The 17,503-nt window shown below is 52.6% G+C and overlaps 5 protein-coding genes and 1 non-coding gene across 6 annotated transcripts; 4 read left to right on the top strand and 2 right to left on the bottom strand.

Moving 5' to 3' along the window:
• Window positions 1-3: 3 nt before the first annotated feature.
• Window positions 4-1,833, top strand: RHO25_006188 (uncharacterized protein; the record flags this gene model as incomplete). The annotated part of the gene is made up of 6 exons (XM_023597031.1): window positions 4-324; window positions 383-643; window positions 691-870; window positions 952-1,594; window positions 1,639-1,732; window positions 1,779-1,833. The coding sequence occupies 6 exons, from the start codon at window positions 4-6 to the stop codon at window positions 1,831-1,833; spliced, it is 1,554 nt and encodes a 517-aa protein (XP_023452159.1).
• Window positions 1,834-2,446: 613 nt separating this feature from the next.
• Window positions 2,447-2,532, top strand: RHO25_006187. The gene has a single exon. It is a non-coding gene; the product is annotated as a tRNA-Val (tRNA).
• Window positions 2,533-3,033: 501 nt separating this feature from the next.
• Window positions 3,034-4,314, top strand: RHO25_006186 (uncharacterized protein; the record flags this gene model as incomplete). The annotated part of the gene is made up of 1 exon (XM_023597030.2): window positions 3,034-4,314. One exon carries the CDS (start codon window positions 3,034-3,036, stop codon window positions 4,312-4,314), a length of 1,281 nt encoding a protein of 426 aa, XP_023452158.1.
• Window positions 4,315-6,992: 2,678 nt separating this feature from the next.
• RHO25_006185 (uncharacterized protein) lies at window positions 6,993-10,407 on the bottom strand (the record flags this gene model as incomplete). Its single annotated transcript, XM_023597029.2, has 2 exons — window positions 6,993-8,217; window positions 8,264-10,407. 2 exons carry the CDS (start codon window positions 10,405-10,407, stop codon window positions 6,993-6,995), a joined length of 3,369 nt encoding a protein of 1,122 aa, XP_023452183.2.
• Window positions 10,408-12,360: 1,953 nt separating this feature from the next.
• On the bottom strand, window positions 12,361-12,810 carry RHO25_006184 (uncharacterized protein; the record flags this gene model as incomplete). The annotated part of the gene is made up of 2 exons (XM_065602752.1): window positions 12,361-12,430; window positions 12,644-12,810. 2 exons carry the CDS (start codon window positions 12,808-12,810, stop codon window positions 12,361-12,363), a joined length of 237 nt encoding a protein of 78 aa, XP_065458824.1.
• Window positions 12,811-13,508: 698 nt separating this feature from the next.
• Window positions 13,509-16,811, top strand: PIM1 (ATP-dependent Lon protease pim1; the record flags this gene model as incomplete). The annotated part of the gene is made up of 2 exons (XM_023597028.2): window positions 13,509-16,601; window positions 16,656-16,811. The coding sequence occupies 2 exons, from the start codon at window positions 13,509-13,511 to the stop codon at window positions 16,809-16,811; spliced, it is 3,249 nt and encodes a 1,082-aa protein (XP_023452182.1).
• Window positions 16,812-17,503: the final 692 nt, after the last annotated feature.

Below are 17,503 nucleotides of genomic sequence, written 5' to 3'. Positions count from 1 at the left end.
GACATGTCTTCGCTTTCATCAGCCATGGAAGAGCTACTTGAAGCCATCCAAGAACATCTGCTTTTGGTCACTCTCACAGTCGTTCTGTTGATCGCTGTTCGAAACAAGTTTCAGTCAGGCCTGACCTCAATTCCTGGGCCTCCAGTAGCAGCATATACCAAGCTATGGCGTCTTCACAATGTCTGGAAAGGGTCTGCTCACCTGGACGCTATCAAGCTACACAAGAAGTACGGCAATCTGGTCAGAATTGCACCTAATGTTGTTTCGGTGGCAGACCCGAAGTGGATTCCCGTGTTCTACGGGGCGAAGGAGGATTATACCAAGGTACACATACATTCTTGTATGGGGGATAGCGATTCGAAGTTACCAGCTAACTCAACAGACTGCGTTCTACCCCATCCAGTCCATTTCCTGGAAGAAACGAGTTGAGCTGAACTTGTTCTCAACACGAGATCCCGAACATCACCGAAGCGAAAAGCGAAAGGTCGGCACTGCATACTCGTTGTCAAAGCTGCTAGAGAGCGAGGAGGCAATTGACAGTTGTATTGAGCTTTTCATGGATAAGCTTGGTGCATTTGCGAATAAAGATAAGCCAGTGGACTTGGGTGTTTGGTTGCAGTACTATGCATTTGATGTTGTGGGAGTAAGTTGACATCATGTTCATCAATTCAACGATTAACGATCTGGTAGGAAGTCACGTTTGCCCGTAAACTAGGCTTTCTTGAGCAGGGGAAAGACGTCGATGGCATGATACAAGCTATTGAGGGAATGCTGACATATGCAAGCCTGTGTGGACAAGTACCTGAGCTACATGGTCTGCTACTGGGCAATCCACTCTTCACCAAAGTAATGCCAGCTATGGAGACATGGGTGAGTTTCATTGCCTTCATTGATGACAAACTTGAGGGGATCACTTGGAGCATACACTTACTTCCCATCATCTTATTGCAGAACCAGGTTCTCGTCTTCACATTGAAAGCGATCAACAATCGAGCGAGTATCCAACACGATGGAGAACTCATCAATGCTGACCACGAAGGGCGGGATATGTTGAGCAGATGGGCACATGTGAAAAGCTCCAACCCGGACAAAATGAGCACGAGGGATATTGTCGTTCATTTATCGGGAAATGTCTTTGCTGGATCTGACACAACAGCAATTGAATTGCGAGCTGCGATATACTTCCTCTGTCGGAATCCAGATTGCATGCACAGACTCGTCAGTGACATCGATGCGGCGGACCGAGAAGGGAAATTGAGTAAGCCGATTTCGTACAAGGAGGCTTGCGAACTGCCGTACTTGTATGGTGTGCTGAAAGAGAGTATGAGACTGCACTCGAGTGTTGGATTGCTGATGGAGAGACATGTTCCCAAGCAAGGAGTTGAGATCGATGGTCATTATTTGAAGGGAGGCACCATCGTTGGGATCAATCCGTGGGTCACCAACCACAACGAAGGCGTCTTCCCTCAGGCGACCTCATTCAAACCGGAGCGATGGACGGAGGCTCCAGGAGAACAATTGAGAGAAATGGATAACTTATGGGAACTCAACTTTGGAGGAGGCTCTAGGAAGTGCATTGGAAGACACATTTCCTGTGAGCACGCGTCTGTGTTGATACGGCCTGGCTAATGACCACAGGGATCGAAATGACGAAGGTAATTCCTGAGCTTCTTCGACGATATGATGTCGAGCTGACCCACCCTGAGAAAGAATGGCGTGTCGTCAATCACTGGTAGGTCGAGCGTCGGCGCAAAGGGTATCGCTGCTGACAAGTCCAGGTTCACACAGCAAGAAGGACTGATCTGCAACCTCATCAAACGCAGGGAAAGGTGATGTGTTTGAGTCGAGAATCCGCATGGTGTCTGTGAGCATTTCGACAACCACAGTGCTGTCGTGAAATGCATTCTTGGACATTCTTTGGCGGCAATGAATTGGCAGACGTCGCGCTTGAGGTATGATTGATGGACTGAAAACGTATCCATCGTCCATGCGGTAGCTATTCGATACTGTATACCGGCATGATACCAGACTGCAATGTCGAGTTCACTCATGAGTATTCTGCAGAGTCCAGCAACTATACAGCTGTCTTGTTATGCCAGATGCATGCTTTTTGCATCGTCGGATCGCGTGTGGGACTTCTGGATAGTCAGGGGTGAAAGGGTTGCTGGCTGGGAGATCGTTGAATGCTCAGATTGTCTGGACAACCTAGCAATATGAAAGTGATGCTAAAAGTGTCATTGTAGCTTGGATCATTGGCGTGATAGACCTCTGTGAGCTGTGGTGGGGCGAAAGAGTGGAAAAAAGTCCCGCTTTCGGACCCGGCTTCACCCTTGCATTCCTCATCTAGTTAAACGACTATAATAACCTAGATAGCACTTCTGCCATCCAATCAAGGCTTTCGTGGTGTAGTGTAAGAGTTTGCACCTCCTCCAAATGGTCCATTACCCACATACTAATATGTCTCCAGTGGTTATCACGTCAGTCTAACACACTGAAGGTCTCGAGTTCAAGTCTCGACGAAAGTACATGTGATCAAGCGATCAGGTTGTGATCAACAGTCTTCGCCGGCTGTCTTTTTTGCATTTTTGACCGTCTAGTTGGTGCGGTGCAATACGCGCTGCATTCACTTTTGCACCCTGACACGCCCCTGCCTTCCAATATTGTCCAAAAACAGCAACAACATGCATGGACCAGTCTATAACCATACTCGCGAGCATACTTCATGCAATTGACACTCCCATATTTATACCTAACCGCTGGAGCTTTTTATCTGCGTCGCGTCAGCGAAAGCTCGGACCAGCTACCGGCTGGAGCTGGCTGGAGCTGAACTCTATTTTCATGCCGCCAGCTGCCAGCTACAGCGCCCTCACGCCGCACGAGATCCTTCGTGCGGCCTCTCAGCCTTGTCTGTCGCATGAGTTGACAAACTCGCGAACTCGCCCAGGATGTTCTTCCTCCGTCTCGACCATTATTATATGCCCCTTGCGCATTCCCCCCAGGCCACCCGGGCGAAGCCTCAAGGCCGGCGGCAGCATGGCTAGCACAACCCAGCTGAACAGCGGGGACGCTATCCTTCGCGACAACACCCACGACGAATCCACTGCACTCGATCCCGAGCAGGTCGCAGCGATTTTGAACTGCAACTTCCTGGATGTCAATGAGGAAGATGCGCAGTTACAACGCTATCTCGCAGGACAGCCCGAGACTGCTTTCACTGCGAATGGTCTGGAGATCCCGGGTCCAGCGTTGCCCGCACTCTCCGATGGCCCATCGCCGAGCGCATCTTGTGCGAACAGCGCCATAGCGTTGCACACACCTGAGCCTGAGTACAACGAAGACAACCTCAATGCAGGGGAGGTGCTCGGTCAGAATGGGCTGCGCAACACGGATGGCGACTACAACCTCGATGACTATATCAATTCGTCCGCGTACGAGCCGGCAGACATTGTCAAAACCGAGCAGCAGATGCCAGATCCACCTATCCTCCATCAATCATACTCCGAGCCATTTGTCACCACGAAAACGGAGAAACCGCCGCTCACGCGATCGTCGCCATCAGCTGGTGCACTCCTCGAAAGCCCTACAGACGCTCACAACGACCTACATCGTTCACTATCCAAGAGAGGGCGTCAGGATACAAGCAACGATTTCGCAAGCTCGGTCAAGAGAGCTCCCAGTAAACGGATGAAACAACAAAAGGGCGGGTATCCTTGTCTCGGCTGCACAGAGACATTTGATCGTGCTTGCGACCAGAAGAAACACTATCAGCGTACTCATGCGCCCAAAGACTCGCACCCGCACTCTTGCCCAGACTGTCAAGAACATGGCATAGTCAAGGCCTTCTTGTACCCCAAAGACCTGCGCCGACACTTCAAACAAGTGCACAGCAAGATCATCACCAACATCTCCACTGGCAGGAAAGCATCGAATGCTTCCCCAGTATCTGCGACATCTCCCAAGAACTTCGGCTTGTGGGCCCTATGCAAGACCGTAGTTTCCTTCAAGAAACTGCGCATCATTGCTAGTTCACCCGGACACAAGTTGATCATGGTATCGCAAGATCAGAAATCATTCTTCGAGGTTGATGTTTCTGGTGTGCTCAACCCAGACGGTTTGGTCTCCAGGATCCTCGAAACCCTCGGAGTTGATAGCGACTTCCCGCATGAGTTTGTTCAAGCCCAGACGTATAGTCGTCAATATGGGCTTGGCCAGAAGCTTGATGCGCAGAGCGCCTTCCAGTTGGTCAGGAAGAATGCTGATACCCAAGGCTCGTTCAAGTTGATCATCAGTGCTGCGGATGCGTACACTGGCTGAGCGCCCACTTCGCTACCTTGGATAAATCGTTGGATGGACTACCATATTGTTTGGCTTGGTTCGAGGCGCGCCCTTTCTTTCGCTCGAATTATTTTGACATTTATCGTCCCCTGTCCCTTCCGAGCTCGGTCTACTGGCGTCAGAACAGTGTTGAAAAGCTTCGAATACCAGTGGAGTTCCCCTACGAAATACCCCATACCCCTTTGCGATTTCTTTGTTGTGCTTACTCACCTACCTTTTGGCGTTCCGCAAAACTCAGCTATTGATGAAACAGCCATTTGGGGACGACCTGTACTATGTAAGCATGGCGTTGCAGGAGACGGCAGCTCAGCGCTATGTACATATAGATGTGAAAGGGTTCGAGCATCAGCACATTCCCTTAATGCAGTACTTTCACGCGAGATCGAGCCTTCCACTATCTTCGCATCATTAATTTACACTACGTACTGACAGCACAGTTCTCCTACAGCGAATTTCTGTACCGAATAGGCCTAACACCACTGCTAGAGATGGCAGCTTAGGAAGAAGTATGTAGCAGAAGCGCCGCACCTCTGTTGTTCCGTTCCGAGGCTTGCGTCACATGGGCTTCAAGAGGTGCAGTCTGGAAAGGAGAACTCGCTGCATCAAGCAGCGCCAACCTCACCTCTTTTTGCATTGCTCACTGGAAAGCCAATCTCTGGGCAGAAGAAGGTCGGACACACTCAAGTGGAAGATATTCTTCCCTCACTACGCGCTGGACGCGCTCCGAATGCAAGTAACAATGGTGCAACCGAAGAAGAGATTTTGATGCTTGGAAGATCGCCATCAGAGTCGTCCAAATGGTATATCAAGAAGCTGCGCAGCGAGTGGCTGCATCTACGGTGTTTGTGCCTTCTCAGCCTACGCTGGGTCTCTAAACGGGAAATACGGCTCGCTGACCAGCGTACCTTGGCTAAGAACGGTGCCTGTGCCCTCATATCATAACCTCAGAACGACTCAACTGACCCGGCACAAAACTAGCTTTCTAGCACGCGCCTTAGGGCAGCTTATTGACGGGAGTGTCGCGATCGGCCTTGAGCTTAACTTTCTAGAGTCCGTGAGATGCGGATGACAGATTGTATGTTATTGCGCCAATCAGCACGGATTTGACGGGCAGCGTTCAGATTCACTGGCGGCCCTTACTCGACTCTTTTCCCAGATCTGCAGTGCGGGATTCAATATCATGGAGCGCTCTGGACGCGCCAGTGTCCACCTTCAATCCTTCGCAGACCAGACGCCCTTGAAGCTGTCAACCCTAGACCCACAATACCTTCTCTCGCAATGCACATACAATCGCCTTCCAGCAAAGGTCCCCTTGTGTGCGTTGAACTCATTATGTGTTGGCCTCTCTGTCATCAGAAAAATCAAGCTAATGGCACTTCCCACTTGGAACTTCCTGGTATCTTGCGAAGACCACTGATTTGTGTGTTGGCGATCTGTCAGGTCTATATAAGAAGAACTGGTATCCGTCCAAAGATGATCCAAAGTCACGCCCGCAGCCCCGTCACTTCAACTCGTCGACCCGCGACAATCTACATCCGCTACCGAGAAGCTTCCTTCGCAACCTGCCTCAAACATGCACTGCTCTTACGTGTCGTTCATCGGCCTCTTGCTGGCGATCGCAGTCCCAAGTGTCCAAGCATTCGCCTGCCCGCATGCCGAGGGACTCTCAGTCAAACACTGCGAGAAAAACGTGAAATTCAACAAATACACTAATTGTCCCGGCGACGGCTCGGCAAAGGCAGCTTGCGCCGCTGGATGGGACTAGTGTGGAAATACGCCGCCGGGTCAATCGTAAGTTGGAGACGAGGCTTCGCACAGGTGTTATAGCTAAGGCGATTGGGTGACTTTTATAGCATGGACTCCGAAAGGCAATGGAGGGGCGGTGTAAGTGTTTGACCAGTGAACGACATTCTAAAGGCATTCCGCTGATCATTTATTAGATGCTGTTTAGCACGTGGTTATTTGTGAGTGATGGTTCAATTGGATGATCGATGCTGTTACTAATCCAGAGGCACTCTTAGTGAGGATACGCCCTGTCACCATTCTCCCAAACACCACAAGCCCCTGACAGGAGGAAAAGACGGTCAATCTTCCTAGCCTCGCGTATGGGGGCTAAAAAGGGAAAGTCCATGAGCAGAGAAGGAGTCGATGCGCTGCTCATGGCGGCGATGCCGCTAATGCGGTCGAGGGCATTGGTCCGACCAATGGCATAAGGCTTCGAGTGGAACGAAACACAGGGCTACTGCTTCTTAACATTCAATATTAACACTTTTTTGCTGCGTAGGTAGTTTGTAGTAATAGAGATCCGTATTGGAATTTTGCTTTTCAAACGTGCCTGTGTGCACATCGCGAGGAAATGTATACCAAGCGCTAATTAGGTATCATGCCTTCTTCCGCTGCCCTCACACGATCGCTAACATCACGTCCTTCTTTCGCTCGCCGGTACTTTGAAAGCCGGAAGTGTCTGTCGTAGCATATTCAAGACCTTGTCTACTTCTTCGCCTTCTTGTCAAATGCAAAGTTTTCACACGACCCGCGAATTTCCACTGGTCCCACATTGCTCATACACACTATGTTCTGACTGTACACTTCCTTTCACAACCTGAACCTTCGCTGTCATCTATCTGTCGTAGTATGCAAAATCTTCATCATCATAATCAGTCCACGAGTTTCATCTTCTCCACGTCTTCTTCCACACCCATCACTCCAATCGCCCAATTCAATCGAGCCTCCTTCTTAGTCTTCACGAGTCTTCGATCCGCATCATCACCGTCTACTGGTGCCGACTGAGGATCTAATCTCTCCCAACTTCCCGTCAAGCGCGGATCCTCGCTATTCGTATGATGCGCTCGAACGATTCTGGTATATGGCGGTCCTCTCCCAACAGCCGCAGCTTTCACCCAAGCTGTCTCGCAGCCGTTGGCAATAAGCTCCGCGCTGCCCCAACCTGTTCGCCGCGCAATGCTGAAGATTCGAGTCACTGTTTCGTAACGCTGTCGTGGATCCTGATACTGTACTGCAGCGAAGAAAGAAGGCATACAGCTGTCGCAGAGTGCTGCTCCGAGACTTGGATTCAGTGGTTGGTCGTCGGGTCCTGGTACAATCCCGGCAACGATGCGACCAATTTCCATGGCATGATGCTTCGTCTCGTGTGCTGCAACGCCGGCTGCCATATGAGCTGCAGGCGGCATGTGCGGGTGTGCACGTATCGCAATGATCATGGCCATGTGGTAGAATGCCCACAAGCAACCAATATCATAAGTGCGGAAGAAGTATGTCGGGCCAAAGGCCGTGTCCACGGAATGATAGGAACCGGACTCGAGGGGCTGAAATGCTGGTGAGCGACGGAGACTCTGCTCAAACAGAATCAGTGCTTGTCGTATTTGCGCATACTCGTCCAGAGCGTCTTGGGTGGCTTGTGGTAGATTGTGTTCGAATGAGTCGGGAGGGTATGCGCTCGTCGGCGTGGGCGTCGGCTGCGTATTGGTCGATGTATACGAGCTCGGCATGTGTACATTCGCCCTGGGTGGTGGAGCCATGCCATAGAAATCTGGCATAGACGGTGAACCACCCGGCTGCGGAAGCACTGAGGGTCCGCCAACTGCACCAGGCATAGGCATAGGCATACCAGGGCCAGCAGATACTGGAGTTGGCGGTGCTTGCTGCGAAGCTTGAGGTGGGCGAGGAATATTCATACCAGGCGCAGGTCTCCAATGACCACCGTTGGCCTCCATCTGCTTCAATTTGCGCTTACGATCCCGCGAAGCGAAGTCTGCGATCCGACCAAGCAGTAGAACGAGGTGATCGGATGATCCGTAAACCGCGTCACCCCGTCCCAATGGGCCTCGAGGAGGGCAATTCGGCCACCGGCTGAAGTCCATGCTGCACTGCATTAGTGTCAATCGATCAGTGGGAACGGGTAACTCACAGTAAAGCATTGCCGCTCACGATGCTCTGTATGACATCCTGTTTGCAATACCACCAGTACAAATCCCGAAGGATATCATACTTGCTGAGATCCAGAGTCGGCGGTATACTCGCATTCGAGGGTTCAACGTGGCCAAAGATGTCATATTTGACTTCCTTACCCACGATCTGGCTCACCACGCGCTCATCAATGTCGTGCATCTGATCCAGCAGATCGCCCTGAGAGAATGGCTGTTCTATGCTGTACCGTCTTTTCCTGCCCGACAGACCCGACATGTTCACAGCACGTTCCATTTTCATCCTCCTGAAAGCAGCGGTCATCTGTACAAAATCTGTCTCCACAAAGAGCTGCTTTGCACCCATGAGATGCATGTTCCATTTCATGTGATCTGCAGTCATGATTTCGTAGAAACCCAAAAGCATGGAGGCTGCAATGGTTGTGGCTTTCAGCCTACTCTTCGGATTGCTGACTGCCGCGTGAATGCGCCTCAATGCCCACGCATAGTGCTGCATGGATGGCGTTGTCGATGCTCCTTGTAATCTTGCAATATGTAGACTCGCCAAAGCCAGCATTGCATGAAGAAGTCCTTGATGATGCAGCGCAGCCATCGGCAAGGTGTACGTCCACAAGCCTTGCTGTGATATGGGCACCGTGCCTCCATTAAAGAGCACCGAAGAGGTATTTGGTGTTCGTTCGTAGACCGATAAGCTTGGGCCTGTCGCCGAAATGAAGTGAGCAAACACTCTTGCTGTTGCGGGATTCTTCAGGGGGCTCGCGACATATTCGACGCGATACGTATCCAAGATCCCGTCGTAGATGAACGTATCGTAGCGACGCATCTGGAGGCCCTGGATGCTGATCTGGTTGCCTTGCAAGACTCTGCCGAGCATGCGTTGTCGCTTATGACTTTGAGCTTGCGACAACGACGTGTCCACATCTTGCTCCTGGTCTGCATCATCTTCATCTACATCATAATACTCATCATCTTGTTTCTCTACAGCCGCTGCGCTCAAGAGATACGTAGGAGTCATGGTGGCAGGCGCATGGAGTTCATGCTCATAAAGTTCTGGGGTCGACGGCCGTCCATCTTGCAACGCGGTTGCAGAGCTTGGTGTTTCCTGCTTCACGGCATAATGGCCATTACGATGCATCGCTCGCACGTGTTCCAATGAAAGGGGTGGAGGATAATAATGATTCCCTTGTCCCAATTGTGGGGTTCCGTTCTGACTCGTGGGTTGGCCTGAACTCCACTCCGTCTGCCATTGAACATGCGCTCCCGTTTCAGGCATTGGGCGAGAGAACGAGAATGCTTGTGAAGGGTCGGCTGAGACTGGAGTCTGTACTATCGTGGATGCATCGCTGCGGGACTGCGATGAAGCGTCCGTCCAGCTGTGGACTGGCATCGTAGCTTCACTTGACAGACTGTTCCGCAGGCCCGCGCCAGGACTCTGGAACAATCGCTCGCCAGCCGAATAAATTGATCCTTCGATCTGCGCGTTCGTCGTAGGCTGGTCATTGTATTGCTCGGATGCACTGTAGGGGTTTGAGGAAAATTGAGTTCCCGAGTCGTGGAACATGGAAGGGGCATGGGCAGCCATATGCGAAGGTGACTGATCGGTCGGGGATTGGGATAGTTGATGCAATGAAAAAGGATCCCTGATGACATGGCCAGGACTGATAGGACCGAGTCCGTCTACAGGCTGTGGAGGTCCAGCCTCTGTGGGACTTTGTTGCACTTGTTCGGGTGCGGGTGCGGGAATATGCACATATTGTTGAGTCCGCTGGTCCCATACTGTAATGAACTGGTCCTGCGATGGCCGGGGTCGAAGATGCGTAGGATATGCTTGATCGAGCAGAGCCTGACCTGATGGATGCAGTCCTAGTGTCCCTGGATCAGGTCCCGCCTGAAAGGTGATGTGAGCTGAGCCATTTGCCCCAGGCTGGTAATCAAAGGTTGGTTGCTTGAAGACTACGCGCTGGCTGTAGCCCTCGCAATGACGCTTGCTTTTGACACAGTTGTTGCACACAGGCCGTTCCTCGCCGCACTTGATACGTCGCTTGCGACATGTCAGGCACCCGGTCTTTGTGCGTTTCCTGGACAACTTAGCCTTCAACGCGGCCTCAGCAGCAGATGTGTCGGCCATCGTTACCTCACCACCATAGTGTTGAGCCTGGAATGGGGTCTGCATCAGGTTCGAAGTTCTGTGAAGCCAGCACTATATCGACCAAACTTTCGCATTTCTGTTGCTCACTCCGATGGATTGATGGAGATCACGGACCAATCCGCGGCCTAGACTCTAGGCCGATCCCGGGGTGTTCGAACGTGTCCAAGATCTCTTACGGTGGGAATGTAGAGCGCGTATCCAAAACTAGAAATTCGTACGATGTACTGTGCCAGACTTCTGAACGTACTGTCAGCCTTGCAGATTGGCGTGAGCAGGGCCCCAGTGTCCGGGCGGCGCAAAGCTTCGTAGATGGAACCGGCAGTGGGCGGACTTATTCTGCGGGCACAGAATGCTCTCGATGGGCCATCTCAGACACGGTGAATGAAGTGATAGAAGGGGACCGGCGAGCAGGCCTCACTTATGGAAGCGCTAGAGGACCCAGTGACTCCAGAGCCTCAATACTCGTTAGCGGCGAATGGTGTAGTCCGGTGGAGTTTATCGTGTTCCCCTCTTTGGTCTCTGGGACTTGGCTTTGTTCGCTGGAATGTGCGACGACACTGCGCGCTCGACAGCGGGATGCGATCGCAGCCAGCGGAGGTAACAGATCGGCCTGGAAGCGCGTTCGACAGTAGGACCATGTATCTCGGCATGCACTCAAAGCTGCAACGACAGGTGCATCAGAGAAAGTCCTGGGCGGATCTGGCGTGCAGGACATCCGCGAGGCCAATCTCTGCAGACTGGGGCCCAACGTCAGCAGCGCTGGGTCAGAACGAATCCAATCGCCTGGGCTGAGGTCCACTGTGCCTGCGTGAGGCGTGATGTCCGGGATCGGGTCATGTGTGCAGACTGTGCCGTTCCAGGATGCTGTGGGAAAGGGCGATCAATATGCCAACCTCGGCGCCACTACGAAGTAGTTAGCCAGACTTGGCGCGTGGAAAGGAACCGGGATCGCTCGCTTGCGGTGAAATTCGGTCACGTTCTGGCGGCAAAAGCGTGCTCCTTTGACCGTTATCACGCTGCGCTGCCTTCACGAGCTCGTGGGTCGGAGAGTTTGCGCGTTCCAGGAAAGCCACGAGCTGAGATGAGCTAGAAGCACGACGATCTCGTCCACCCACATGTCGATTCCAAGAAGACAACGTGGAAGGCTGTGGGATCAAACTTACGGAAGAGGCGTTCTCGTGCACTGTGGCGTGCGATTCGCAGTCACTAGTTTTTGGCCCTCACGGTCGTGACTGGGCTGGCATTCGTGCTCCGCTCCAGCGCCTCTGCACTGTCCGCAGCCACGAGGGTCCTGGAATGACGTGAACATGCGGATGGAGCAGGCGCCATGGTGCAACATCCAGCATGCGTGGGATGCGATTACCGCGTTGATTCGTGGGTGGTCTCACAGCAGGTGGACAAAAGGATCATCAGCCTGGTGAGGGAGAGGTGGCAGAAAGGCGTGCATGCTCGAAGGAGGAAACGCATGCTGCAAGACATGCTGATCAACATTTTACCCGATGCCTTATGCAAGCACTCGACGGCAACTTCACGTCAGCTGATGGCGCGTATTGCTGTGGGTGGAAAATCTTCCTGGATGATCAGTTGCTTGTCTACGTTGACCTTACACGCCGAATACAACGCCATTGAAGGCGAGATAATGGCCTGTCGACATCTGCAGTGTCGCTGTCGATTGCCGTATTGCAGCCCAACGCGACTCAGTCGCAGCTCAGAACGTTACCATAAGATAAACCCCATCATAGACTGTGCGCTTGCCAGAAACGTCAGTACTGCAGAGAGAGGTTTGTAGCACAAGGACACTTTTGCCCATTCTGAGCCCAGGCAGCATCTGTGATGCCCACCCTTAGATTGGAAAGGCTCGACAACCCGAAGATCGTGGCCACTACTCTTGTGGCGCAACAATAACGCTTCTCCCAGACCTGCCAAGCAGATCTAGTTGGCGGGCTCCCCAGCCCGGAAGCTAGCAAGACCATCAAAACGGAATACTGTACTGGCCTCGTGACTGCGAGGCACGAGCAAGTGTGCGTGCGGCTGTAGTCTATGTTTGTACCACGTAGTCCAGCGAAGATGCGTATTGCCATCTGGAGAACCTTGCAGGGCTCGAGCACCATCTTAGTCGACTCCAAGGTTCATAATGCGGGGAACATATACCCACGGCGAGTGACTTGAAAGGGACGTACAGCTCAATGGAGCCATGGCTCTGGACGATGCCAACGTGGCAGACGCAGACATGGTTGGAGCCAGAACGGCTTCGGGTAAGTTGTCGGCACCATCGGCATACGGATCATAGACCGAGCCGAGCCTTGTCCTCGATCCACCTTCTTGATCCTGCTCCAGGACAGTGCTGCACAACACGAAGACAACGGCCATGTCGCCAAGCATGCTGGCGATGGGTCGAACAAGACGTCTAGATCATTTCGATGCCGCTGATCTGGCCGACTGCATCATTGCTTGCCATTCGAGATCGGGGTCTCTGACCTGGAACGGCTTGTGCTGGATCAGCTTGAAGTGTTTTCGTCCATGGGGAGGAAAGGCCTTTTCGTCATGATGCTGTTCCATTGATGGCCAGGTTGCGTGCAAGTCAAGGGCTCTCACTTGGTCAGTAATCAACATCGGCGCCATACAGGCTTATTCGCTGTGGCTCCCAGTCTTCTGTACTCCGTCGTGATTTGAGTATCGAGGAATCAAGCACGCAACTGCTGGAGCAAACAAAGTTGTCATTGTGTGTACGGTCGCAGCTCTTGGCATGTAAGAACGCAAGTCGGTGGAAGGAATTGTAGAGTAGTCGATGTGTCTGCTTCCAGCTTCCTCCAGGTCTCCCGTGTTGAAGTGTCTCAAATGCTGATTAATGTTTGAGCTTGGCGGGCGGCGCTGCAGGTCCGATGGTCGGTGGTGACGCGCTGATAGTAGCCTTCAGGCGATGGAACTCGCTGAAATCATCGCCTCGCATCGACACTCCGCGCCCACCTCGTACATCTCATCTTGGGCTCTGCTGTCACTCTCGCTACGTTCATTGGCAATCACAGCCAGGGTCGATATTGCCCAATTCCGAGAGACGAGCAGGTTGCGTGCGATAGAGCATGGTCTACGGCCGAGGGCAAGCATGGCGGACCGCCTGGAAACAATCGCAACAGCGCGCATACACCACGGCACGGGCACCATGTAGGGCCTGTCAGATACAGCGGTCCGCACAGGTCTCGGCATTGTCAGCGCAGAGCAGGATCCCATACACTTCGCTACGATCATCCCTCACAGCCTCCCGCGATTTCTCGACAACGCCTGCGAGACGGAAAGAGAAGCCTCCATCGGACAACGACGCGAAGGATGAGGGCAAGACAGATGTCACTGAGGCAGACGAGAAGGAGGCAAAGAGCAATTCGGAGCCTACGCCATCGCCCATTCCGCTTGATGGTAAAGGATCGAGCGCTGGGACCGGCGGTGGTGGCGAGTCTGGATCGGGAAGCGGTGACGGCGGAAATCGCAAGCGAAAGGGCCAGGGCAAAGAACTTGTGAAGACTGCAGCACCAGAAGTCTACCCGCAAGTGTTGGCGATACCCATTGCACAACGGCCGTTGTTCCCGGGCTTCTACAAAGCCATCACCATCAGAGACCCCAATGTCGTGGCTGCTGTGCAGGAACTGCTCAAGCGAGGGCAGAGCTATGTGGGAGCTTTCTTGTTAAAGGACCAGGAAAGTAGTCAGGACGTGATCAACGACCCGAGCGAAGTCTACGACGTGGGTACCTTTTGCCAGGTTACCGGCGCATTCCCGGCTGGACATGGCGAGGAGAAGGCACTGCAGGCTGTGCTCTATCCACACAGGAGAATTCGACTGAGCGAGCTCATCAAGCCCAATCGAGGTCCACCAGTTGCACCGGAGCCAGAAAAGGCGGCGCAAGCGACTTTGGAAGACGTGCCACAGTCGGAGCAGGGCGAACAGCCAGAGACGGACGAGAAGAAGAGCGGCGTGGTGGCGAGCTTTGAAGAGTCATCTGCAGAAAAGAAGGACGACAAGGCGCTGTTCCAGCCCACCGACTTCCTGCGGTCATGGCCAGTCAGCTTGGTGAAGGTCGACAACCTGGCAGACGAACCCTTCGACAAGCGTGCACCCACAATACGAGCATTGATCTCGGAGATCGTCAACACATGCAAAGAGATTGGCAGCGTCAACCACCTGTTCCGTGACCACGTTTCCGCATTCGCAATGTCACAGTCCGCCGCCAACATCGCCGAGGAACCCGCCAAGCTCGCCGACTTTGCCGCAGCAGTGTCTGGGGGCGAGATGGAGGAAGCACAGGCAGTATTGGAGTCGCTGAACATTGAGACACGACTAAGCAAGGCGCTCGAGGTGATCAAGAAAGAGCACATGAACGCGCAACTGAGCAGCAAGATCACCAAAGATGTGGAGAGCAAGATCCAGAAACGTCAACGGGAATACTGGCTCATGGAGCAAATGAAGGGCATCAGGAGAGAACTAGGCCTGGAAAGTGATGGCAAGGACAAGCTCGTGGAGAGATTTAAGGAGAAGGCGAACAAACTGGCAATGCCGGACCCGGTGAAGAAAGTGTTTGATGAAGAAGTGGCCAAGCTCGCACATCTCGAGCCTGCAGCAAGCGAGTTCAATGTTACGAGGAATTACTTGGACTGGCTCACCCAGATTCCTTGGGGCCAGCGGAGCGCCGAGAACTTTGGTATTCAGCATGCCCAAGAGGTGCTCGATGAGGATCATCACGGACTGAAAGACGTCAAGGATCGCATACTGGAATTCATTGCGGTTGGTAAATTACGAGGCACCGTGGAGGGCAAGATTCTGTGCATGGTCGGGCCACCTGGAGTCGGAAAGACGAGTATTGGCAAATCGATTGCCCGTGCGCTTAACAGACAGTACTACCGCTTCAGTGTCGGTGGTCTGACTGATGTTGCGGAGATCAAGGGTCATCGAAGGACATACGTTGGTGCGCTTCCTGGTCGCATTATTCAGGCCTTGAAGAAGTGCCAGACTGAAAATCCTCTGATCTTGATTGACGAAGTCGACAAGATTGGTCGTGGCCACCAAGGCGATCCTTCGAGCGCTCTGCTCGAACTTCTCGATCCAGAGCAAAATAGCTCCTTCTTGGATCACTACATGGACGTGCCCGTCGATTTGTCCAAGGTCCTGTTCGTCTGCACAGCAAACATGACCGACACTATTCCTCGTCCACTCCTCGACAGAATGGAGATGATTGAGCTTTCGGGCTACGTTTCGGACGAGAAGATGGCCATCGCTGAGCGCTACCTTGCTCCACAAGCCAAAGAGCTCAGCGGACTGAAGGAAGTCGACGTCAACCTTGACAAGGAAGCTATCCTCGAACTCATCAACAAGTACTGCCGCGAATCTGGAGTGCGAAACCTGAAGAAGCAGATTGAGAAGGTGTACCGCAAGTCTGCACTCAAGATCATTCAAGACCTTGGCGAGGAAGTGCTCAGCGAGGACAAAGCATTGACCGAGGAGGGCAAAGCAGCTGCTGAAGAATCCAAGAAGGATGAGACGGATCCGAAGGAGACTCCGGAAAGCATTGAGAAGGAAACCACTGAGCAGCCTCGCGTCGCTCTCAAGGTACCGGAATCAGTCCACGTCACAATTGGAAAGGACAACCTCAAGGACTACGTCGGCCCCCCAGTCTTCACCTCTGACCGGCTCTACGATAGCACTCCACCTGGCGTGGCTATGGGTCTTGCTTGGACGCAGATGGGCGGAGCAGCGCTGTACGTCGAATCTATTCTGGAGAATGCCCTCTCTTACAATTCAAGACCTGGTCTTGAAAGGACGGGTAACCTCAAGCCTGTGATGAAGGAGTCGACGCAAATTGCATACTCATTCGCAAAAGGTCTCTTGGCTAAGCAGTTCCCGGAGAATAAGTTCTTTGAAAAAGCTCGGATACATTTGCATTGCCCAGAAGGTGCTGTGCAGAAAGATGGACCCTCGGCTGGTATTACGATGGCGACATCGCTGCTCTCACTTGCTTTGGACAAGCCTCTGGACCCAACGATCGCTATGACTGGTGAGCTGACAGTGACTGGTAAAGTATTGCGCATTGGTGGTTTGCGAGAGAAGACTGTCGCTGCACGACGTGCTGGGTCACGCATGATACTATTCCCACGGGACAATCTCAGTGATTGGCTCGAGTTGCCTGAGGTAAGCATTTCTGCATCCACATCGTTACGTAAATGAAGACTAACCACGTTACAGAACATCAAAGAAGGCATCGAGGGCAAACCTGTGGACTGGTATTCTGACGTGTACAAGCTCGTCTTCCCAGACGTTAACGTCGATGCCGCCAACCAGCTCTGGAAGAAGCAGCTGGCCAAGCCACCGAAAGAGGAGAGGGAGAAGGATGACGACTAGGAATTGCATCTGAATAACCCTTGTGGGAAGCTAGAGTACAGTTATCGCACTTCGCACGAAGCAAGACAGCATACTTCGATGCAGACTCGATGACATGGAAGCATGAGCCGGCGCACTTTGAATTCGGCATATCGAATAGACGGACCTCAGAGGTCGGGCACTTTGCGAGAGATGCCAATATGGCGCTGGCGAGCGGATCGCATTACTCCGCTCTTGTACATAATATACAGTCCTTGCCAGCAGGGAAGCGCTGTGGCGCTGGAAGAGGTAGAAGCTGGGTATAGAAGTGAGGCTATACTAGTGAAAGAGAGACTAGACAGAGCACGACTGTACAACTACCAACAAGTTATGGATCTTCGTACTGGGTTGATTGTTCATGCGCATCCATCCTCTGTGGACTTGAGACGCATGTCCTTGAATAGCGATGCTGGCGGTCGCTTGGAGATGTACGTGGTACAAAAGCCCGGTCTAGGCCCTCCCGCTCTGGTGGCTGCGAGCACGACATTGCACTTAAACAACGACCTCACTCGTACTTCCATTTCACGACCTCCATCTCTTTTCGACTTCGCAGTCGCTGCATGTTATCCAGGATCCTTGCGTATATCTCTCACTCCACAACGCGACGACAAAAGCCAACAACTGGAAACATCTCTCACGCACAACCTTCACACACCATAGCAAAGATGACGATT

This window comes from Cercospora beticola, chromosome 4 (assembly GCF_033473495.1).
Source record: "Cercospora beticola chromosome 4, complete sequence".
Classification (NCBI taxonomy): Eukaryota; Fungi; Ascomycota; class Dothideomycetes; order Mycosphaerellales; family Mycosphaerellaceae; genus Cercospora; species Cercospora beticola.
This window is presented reverse-complemented; position numbering and strand designations above follow the sequence as displayed.